This window comes from Sinocyclocheilus rhinocerous, unplaced genomic scaffold, assembly GCF_001515625.1.
Source record: "Sinocyclocheilus rhinocerous isolate Xijiao unplaced genomic scaffold, SAMN03320098_v1.1 scaffold180, whole genome shotgun sequence".
Taxonomy (NCBI): domain Eukaryota; kingdom Metazoa; phylum Chordata; class Actinopteri; order Cypriniformes; family Cyprinidae; genus Sinocyclocheilus; species Sinocyclocheilus rhinocerous.
The window spans coordinates 43,166-51,638 of record NW_015657493.1 but is presented as its reverse complement, the minus strand read 5'-3'; the positions used below and the strand labels follow the sequence as shown (position 1 = coordinate 51,638).

Below are 8,473 nucleotides of genomic sequence, written 5' to 3'. Positions count from 1 at the left end.
TTCTTCTTTATTTTACCCTCTAACTCTAGCACTTTCTATTCTATTTTAATTCTACTTTATCCATCTTTTTTTTTATTTAAAAAAAAACACTAGCTTTCTATTTTTTCTATTCTATCTACTTGTTTTTCTTTTTGTGTGTGTGTAAATATATATATAAATAAATAAATACCTTGCTACATGTACTGCGTTAGGCTAACCGAGACTTGTCATTTGCATTTATATATTGTTGCTCTTTTGTTGGTTTTGATTTCTTCCATTGTCCTCTTTTGTAAGTCGTTTTGGATAAAAGCGTCTGCTAAATGAAATGACTAAATGTATTTATTTTTTTTCAAAGTTTGTGTGGCTATAACTCAAGAAGTATTAAATATATCGCAACACAATTTTAGATTGAAGTTCTTAATTAACTTTTCTTTTGGAATCTTTATTTTCAAGACCCTGTATCATTTAGTCCCAGAGATATGGGGACCTCAATGAGGTTTATAAGTTAAATAATATCCATTTTCAGTGGTTGAAAACCAAATGTTGGTCACTTTGTATACTATTTTACTAATAGACCTACCAATCTCTGTGTAAAAGTAACAATGATGCTGCCATCTTTCTTAAGTCATTTGTATACCCCCCTGTAATCTCAGGTGAAATTTGCCATTTTGACCCCCCTCTACAAAATAGTGGATTACTTGGTAAATATTCATCCACGACATTTAATATTTTGGCTTTTCTCACTATACATGTTTATCTTTCTTCAGAATAAATATTAGCCGTGCATTTCTTTTAGTCGAGTGATAAAGTTTACCCTCTTTAACTTAAAGCTGTTGAACTGAATTTAAGAAGCAAACTATCTGTTAAAGTAACCACAACATTAACAGCAACACTGAAATACGAGTGTTTTATCAGTAAGTTAGATGCATGTGAATGTTGCATGTGTTACTGTAACGAACTGTGCATGTTTTCTTTCAGAATCATTATTGTCTGGAAGAAAGAAAAATAGGTTGCATGAAAGCTTTTACTTGAAATGAAGATAAGGTAAAGGTGCAAAGAATTATGAGGGGAAAAATATTAACGTATTTAACGCACCCTGTTCCAGACCTATCTGTTATCATACCTTGATGCAGTTGTTGACGAACACGATGCAGGAACATGATGCAGTTATACGAGTATAAAATGTATGATATGAGGGCACAAAATGCTAATGAATGGGTTTGTTTTATATTTGTAAATGATATACTTTAGCAATTTCACACGAATCAAGCAAGAGAGCAGATCCCCCCACCCCTCTCGAATATCTGCAAGATTACAAATGTGATGTTGATTTTATACAACAGTTCAACAGACAATAAGTTAATATTGTGTTAATTTTAGACACAATATTGTGTTTTTGTGCAATTTCGCTGACAAAAATTTTAACTATAAAACCCTGATTAACACACTGCGGTGTTTCCTTACTGAATGAATTTTGTACGAATCAAATGAATCAATGATTCAGTGAGCCAACCATAACAACAGTCCCTGCGTCCCAATGTGCATACTATCCATCCTAAACAGTATGTGAGATTAGAATAAGTGTGTCCCAAAGCATAGTACGTTAAAAAGAACATGCAAAAAGTCCCTGGATGGTCTACTATTTCAGGTAGATTTTTGAAGTCTGGATCCATGCACACTCTAATGGCTAATATTACCCACAATCCATTGAGCTTTGGCGAAAGCTTGTCTACTCTTCAAACACACACTCAAAAGTGTGTACTATTTCTTCATCAAAAGAGTACATACTTTAAGGGTGTAGTATAAGCAGGCACATTGGGACGCTGCGAATCATTTGCTTAGTTTCTAAATGAATCACCTGTTTGAACGAATCGGTTGAATGAATGACTCACTCATATAGACAACGATTTGCTGCCACCTATTGGCGCTTTTAGTTTTATATTTAGAGTATGGTTTCTTTCTTTTTAAAAATAATTTCATATTTCATTATTGTGTTTTTGTATGTTGAATCAACATTTCTTTCTAAACCTACTTTTTTTGCAAGGTCTTATTACATTCCCAATTAACTAATCTAATTAATTTTATATTAATACATTAGATTAATTAATCGGCACAATGTGTAATTACATTGAAAATTTTAATACAGTACACACTAAAATCATGTTAATTTACAGCCTACAATCTATTCACTATTTGAATTAAAGTCTTATTTTTCATTTTGCTAAGAGGAGCAGCTGCAAAGTTTCAGGAGTGAAAACTGCATGTAAACAGGTTTGGACCCAACTAAATTAATATTTGATTTTATATGTATATTTTATTAAATAAGCCAGTAAAAACGGATTTGCTGGTAAATTAGCTTAATCTTCTAGCTAATGCTAGGTAGCCATCTAATCCGCATAGTAGGAAGGAAAGTTAATATAGGGGATGTTTGCAAGGGCAGTTTACAGCATTAAGGTTAAAATTGTCAAAAAAAGTAAAAATAAATAGTTATATCCAAATAGAGGCGTGTAGTTGATTGCAAACAAAGCTGACAAACCTGATTTAAATACGTTGTGAATCCGCTAAACTAGACACTAAATCTTTAAACGCCACCAAATAAGTTACCTTCTGGCATTTTACTTACAGAGAGACAACTGCTAGACATTAAAATGACTCAAAATACCTAAATCATGAGAACAATGATTAAACTTATCTAAAACCAGCACTTACCAAACAGAACAAGACCAGAGGACTGAAGAGTTCGCGTTGTTGTTGTTGTTCTTCTTCTATTGTTGTTATTGGTGGAGAGCAAAGAAGTTTAAGATGAATTACCGCCACCTGCTGGACTGAAGGTGGAAGAGCTTTCCAGTGGCCCCCGTTATTAGTGCGCATGCGCATATGACGCTTTCGAACCACCAAAACCCCAAAGTCTACTTCACTTTATCATTACCAAAGTCGCTTAGTCTTTGCTATTACTAAACTCAATAAAAAATGTTTCCTTAAATGTTAGAAACACCTGTTATTTCCCCAAAACTAGGCTACAAGTTGCATTTTTTACAGATATAAATATAATTATCAAATGAAATGATTAATCAGTTTCTACAACAGAAATGATTGCAGTTAGAATAGTTTCCCCGTTGATTATTACTGTAGGCTGCTCTGTGTTGTTACTCTAGTGATGTTTTTTAGTAAATTCACTGAAAAGTGACAGTAGGTGACAAGAGAAGAAAAAAAAAAGGAAACAGCAAAGGAAAACATTTCTGAATATAGTTCAGGGTTGCACTGATATAAAGCCAGTGAACTTTAAATGTGCACGTAAGGATGACTCGGGTGCAGCGCTCACAGTGGAATATTTGCTTTTATAAAAGCCCATTTCAACAGAAACTGGACCTCGTGTTGTTTATATTGTTTCAGCAGCAGCAGTGAATGCTAAGAAACAATTTAATTCTAATGAAGAATTGTAACTTTACTACATGTCATTTATATTATATGAAAGACTGCATGCTCAGTAAGGTGTGTTTGAACATTTTTCACATTTCGAATCCCAAAAAGAGTAAAACAAGCGCAATAACTCAGCACTCGTGAACTTTCTCCAGTCATATTGACTTTAATTTGGGACAATGCTTCTTTCTGTGCATCATTGCAGTTTGAGAAAGGCCGAATCTCCTGCCACACGGAAGGCACTTTTCCACAATCTTTTCACAAATAGTCTTTCACACCAGAGTGTATTTTCAGATGGTCTTTAAAACTGCCCAGCCATGCAAAACTCTTCCCACAAACACAACACAAGTAAGGCTTCTCTTTAGTGTGAGTTTTCATGTGGGCCTTTAGTTGTGATTTCATAACAAACCTCTTATCGCACTGATCACACTTAAATGGCTTTTCTCCGGAGTGAAGGAGTTTATGAACTCTGAGACTATTTGTCCATTTGTAACTCTTTCCGCACTGATCACATGTGAACGGCTCCTCTCCGGTGTGAATTCTTATGTGATCCTCAAGGTAGGTTTTAGATACAAAATATTTTCCACAATGAGAGCATAAGAATGGGTTATCTGCGGCGTGAATTCGTTTGTGAATACCAAGGCTGCATTTAGTTGAAAAACACTTCTCACAATGAGGACATGAGAAAGGCTTTTCTCCACTGTGAACTCTCATGTGACGACTGAAGAGGTCTTTACGTCTGAAACTCTTTTCACACTGAGGACACTTGAACGGTTTCTCATTACTGTGAGACCTTAAGTGAGTGCCAAGCGTTCCTTGACTTATAAAGCTCTTTCCACAGTGCTGACACACAAACGGCTTCTCTCCGGTGTGAATCCTTATGTGACGTATTAAGCCTTGTTTACGTGTGAAACTCTTTCCACACTGAGGGCATGTGAACGGTTTCTCTCCGGTGTGAATTCTCATGTGTTCTTTGAGGTTTCCTTTACTTGTGAAGCTCTTTCCACACTGATGGCATGTAAAATCCACATTCTTCTCTTTATTAAACTCTATCTTTACAACGTCACAGCTCATTGTAACGTGGCATGGAGGAACAGATCTGAAAAAAGAAAACCAAAAAAGTAATTGTAATACAGTCAAACATTCAGTATACTTTATTTGGTAGCATGCGCAAACGTCCAGAAGTTATGAGTGATAAAAATGTCTGTACTCTTTTAAACTAAAGCTGGGCTATCCCATAACCCCTCACACGAATGCTTGTCAGTTGTCTTTTTAATTAGTGAATGCAAAATATCCCAAAATATTACATTAAAGCAATAGTTTAGACTAAAACTCGATCTGGGTCAGGACTGTTTTCATTATAGTAACACTACAAGGTATTATAATAAGAGAGGAAATGCTGTGAATTTAAAAAATGACTAGTTTATCCAAAAATTAAACATCTTTTCACTTACATTTATTTAGTTCCTTATGACTTACAAAAGGATATGTTTAGCATGCATCACTTACTAGTACTTACTTTTTCAAACAGTTAATTAAATGATGAATGAGAACGTCTCTCTGCCGCATTTATTTGTATTGACAAAACACAATTTTATGACAAAAATCAGAATCGTTGATTATTTCCTTGAAATTGTAATTACAATTATCACAGTTTACACTGAGTGATGTTTATACTACTGTCTGAAGCAACTGCATGCCATATTTTCTAATGAAAATAAACAAGCTGAAAACACTCTTACTGAAAAACTTATTGCATTTCTATAATATTAAGCCTCAAATGTCAACTATACATTGGATTGGTTTCTTTACACAACAACAACAACAACGAAAAACAGTAAAAAATAAAAATATGCATGGTACTATAATGCTATACTAAAATGAAAACAAATGTAAAAGCCCTTAACATAACATGCAGAAAGAAAAAACACATCTTAAGCATGCAGAATAATAACATAAGTGAACCTTGAACAATTAATTGCTGCTTTGAACGGTTATGTAATTGTGGCATTTGTAATTGTTATCACCACGATTAGAAATGTGATTAATTGTGCAGCCCTATACAATTTCCTAAAAAAAAATTAATTCTACATTTTTAAAAGCTGAAGAGCTTTTCTTGTTTTATTTATTAGTTAGAATATGTATAACTCAATATCTTAACTAACTGCAAAAGCTGAATAATCAAATAACCTACTAGTTAATTGGTGAAATAACCACTGTTTAGTCGATTAATCACTCTAATAATCGTTAAAGAATTTTCAAAATAATAATTTGTTGCAACCATATTCCATACAATGAGTTCTACCACAACTTTACTTAACAATTGAACAAATTAAATGCATTTAAGTATTTATATCAAATGTATTAGGGATATGAAAAATGACAGATTATCATAATTAGTCAGAGTTAAAGTTGAGCGCAGGAGATGTTTTAATTAGTTAGAATATGTATAACTCAATATCTTAACTAACTGCAAAAGCTGAATAATCAAATAACCTACTAGTTAATTGGTGAAATAACCACTGTTTAGTCGATTAATCACTCTAATAATCGTTAAAGAATTTTCAAAATAATAATTTGTTGCAACCATATTCCATACAATGAGTTCTACCACAACTTTACTTAACAATTCAACAAATTAAATGCATTTATATCAAATGTCTTACTATTAGGGGTATGAAAAATAACAGATTATCATAATTAGTTAAAGTTGAGCGCAGGAACAGAGATGTTCAGAAACACCTTATATTGTGCATTTATTGATTATTACAAGTTGCATTTTAAACAGTTAGCTACACAAAAGTGAGACAAGTTCTCGGTTTTACTGAACAGTTTACTGACCGCTCTCTGAATCAACTGCGGTTTGCTGAAACCAAGCATGTTAGATAAGGACATGCAATCATTACCGCGGGAAGTAGGGGTGCTGGGGGTGCTGCAGCACCCCCTGGAGTGTAGCCCACGAAAAAATGGGGGTGCTGGGGGTGCGGTGTTAAATCACCACGATTAGAAATGTGATTAATTGTGCAGCCCTATACAATTTCCTAAAAAAAAATTAATTCTACATTTTTAAAAGCTGAAGAGCTTTTCTTGTTTTATTTATTAGTTAGAATATGTATAACTCAATATCTTAACTAACTGCAAAAGCTGAATAATCAAATAACCTACTAGTTAATTGGTGAAATAACCACTGTTTAGTCGATTAATCACTCTAATAATCGTTAAAGAATTTTCAAAATAATAATTTGTTGCAACCATATTCCATACAATGAGTTCTACCACAACTTTACTTAACAATTGAACAAATTAAATGCATTTAAGTATTTATATCAAATGTATTAGGGATATGAAAAATGACAGATTATCATAATTAGTCAGAGTTAAAGTTGAGCGCAGGAGATGTTTTAATTAGTTCACACTGACTCAGTGAAGCTCATAAACAGCTAAAGGACATGATATTTATATAGTCCCACTCTTTGCTCACTTCCATAGCCTAATATCTGTTTACTGTTTGAATTAAAGTCTTATTTTTCTTGCTGCTAAGAGCACATGGACACTGCAAAGTTTCAGGAGTCATTTAAACAGGTCTACAAGCTCTCATAAATTTATATGTGATTTTATACTTCATATTTGAGCAAATTAGCCAGTAAAAATTGACTTGCTAGTAAACAACCTTAAAACTGGGTAATCTTAGGTAGCCATGTAATCAGCATAGAGTAGGGAAACTTAATATAGGGAATTTGGATAATATACAGTATTAAGATAAAATACATAAAGTTGTTAGATCAAAACTGGAGCATGTGACTGATTCAGCTCCAGCCTGGCAAACAAATATATCCAGATTGAAGAGTGAATGACTGAAGAAATGTTGTGATTAAAACGCCACCAAACGCACTTAACAGAGAGACAACTGCTGCTAGACATTAAAATCACTCACAATATCTAAACCATGAGAACAATGATATAACTGAACTAAAACCAGCACTTACCAAACAACAGAACAAGATTAGAGGACTGAAGTGTTCGCGCTGTTATTGTTATTGTTCTTCTTCTTCTACGGATTGTGTTGCAACTGGCGGTGAGCAAAGAAACTTCAGATGAATTACCGCCACCTGCTGGACTGGAGGATGGAGCTTCGACGCGCAGGGAAAATATTTAACTTAAAGTGGCTTAAAGTACACAAAAAGTAACACTGAGTAACGCTGAAGTCAGGGAAAATATCAAGAATGTACTGAAACATGCGGTATGATGTATTTCAGTTGCTTTTCAGATCAAATGCTTTCTTCGGATTCCACCTAGTGGACGCCGTTATTAGCATAATAAATATAGGCTAAGTAGTTACGTCTATGGTTATTAGTGCGCATGCGCAGATCGATCCGCCAAAAGCCCAAAGTAGCCTATACTTCACTTTGATAATAATAATAATAATAAAAATACTTCACTTTGATAAACTCAAACAATTACAAAATATGTTAGAAACACCTTATATTGTGCATTTATTGATTATTACAAGTTGCATTTTAAACAGTTAGCTACACAAAAGTGAGACAAGTTCTCGGTTTTACTGAACAGTTTACTGACCGCTCTCTGAATCAACTGCGGTTTGCTGAAACCAAGCATGTTAGATAAGGACATGCAATCATTACCGCGGGAAGTAGGGGTGCTGGGGGTGCTGCAGCACCCCCTGGAGTGTAGCCCACGAAAAAATGGGGGTGCTGGGGGTGCGGTGTTAAAAATAAATGAAAGAACAATATGTAATAAACAATAAATAATATTCATTTTATTAATTAGTATATTCATTAAAATTCATTGAAAAAAGTAGCCTAAGCCTACAATGACAAGAAGCAACGGTTAAATATGAGTCAAGTTAAATCAAATTGACTGTGAAAGTCGTTTCAACTGATTAAACGTATTAAACTGACTTAAAAAATCATTTGTTGACGTGATTTATGGATTATATTATAACCTGTAACATGTCTCTGCCGTTCCCAAATGAAGAATGAACAACAATTTCTACAGACAGCAGAGAAAGAGCGCGAGCGTCTACCTCAGCAGCAACACATCTCGCATTCTCACA

General features: G+C 34.0%; 2 protein-coding genes across 2 annotated transcripts in view; both read right to left on the bottom strand.

The window, feature by feature from the left end:
* LOC107721127 (gastrula zinc finger protein XlCGF8.2DB-like) overlaps positions 1 to 2,779 on the bottom strand; it is a 6,508-nt gene extending 3,729 nt beyond the window's left edge. Inside the window, exon 1 of the mRNA XM_016528993.1 lies at positions 2,689 to 2,779. The gene's annotated coding sequence lies outside the window, so the exon portion shown is untranslated. The remainder of the gene's footprint in view (positions 1 to 2,688) is intronic.
* Positions 2,780 to 3,600: 821 nt separating this feature from the next.
* Positions 3,601 to 4,492, bottom strand: LOC107721128 (gastrula zinc finger protein XlCGF8.2DB-like). The gene has a single exon (XM_016528994.1). It carries the CDS (start codon positions 4,471 to 4,473, stop codon positions 3,658 to 3,660), a length of 816 nt encoding a protein of 271 aa, XP_016384480.1. The 5' UTR covers positions 4,474 to 4,492; the 3' UTR covers positions 3,601 to 3,657.
* Between the last annotated feature and the right edge of the window lie 3,981 nt (positions 4,493 to 8,473).

Coding starts and splice junctions, on each gene's coding strand:
- LOC107721128 (XM_016528994.1), bottom strand. CDS start 4,473: ATGAGCTGTGACGTTGTAAAGATAGAGTTTAATAAAGAGAAGAATGTG.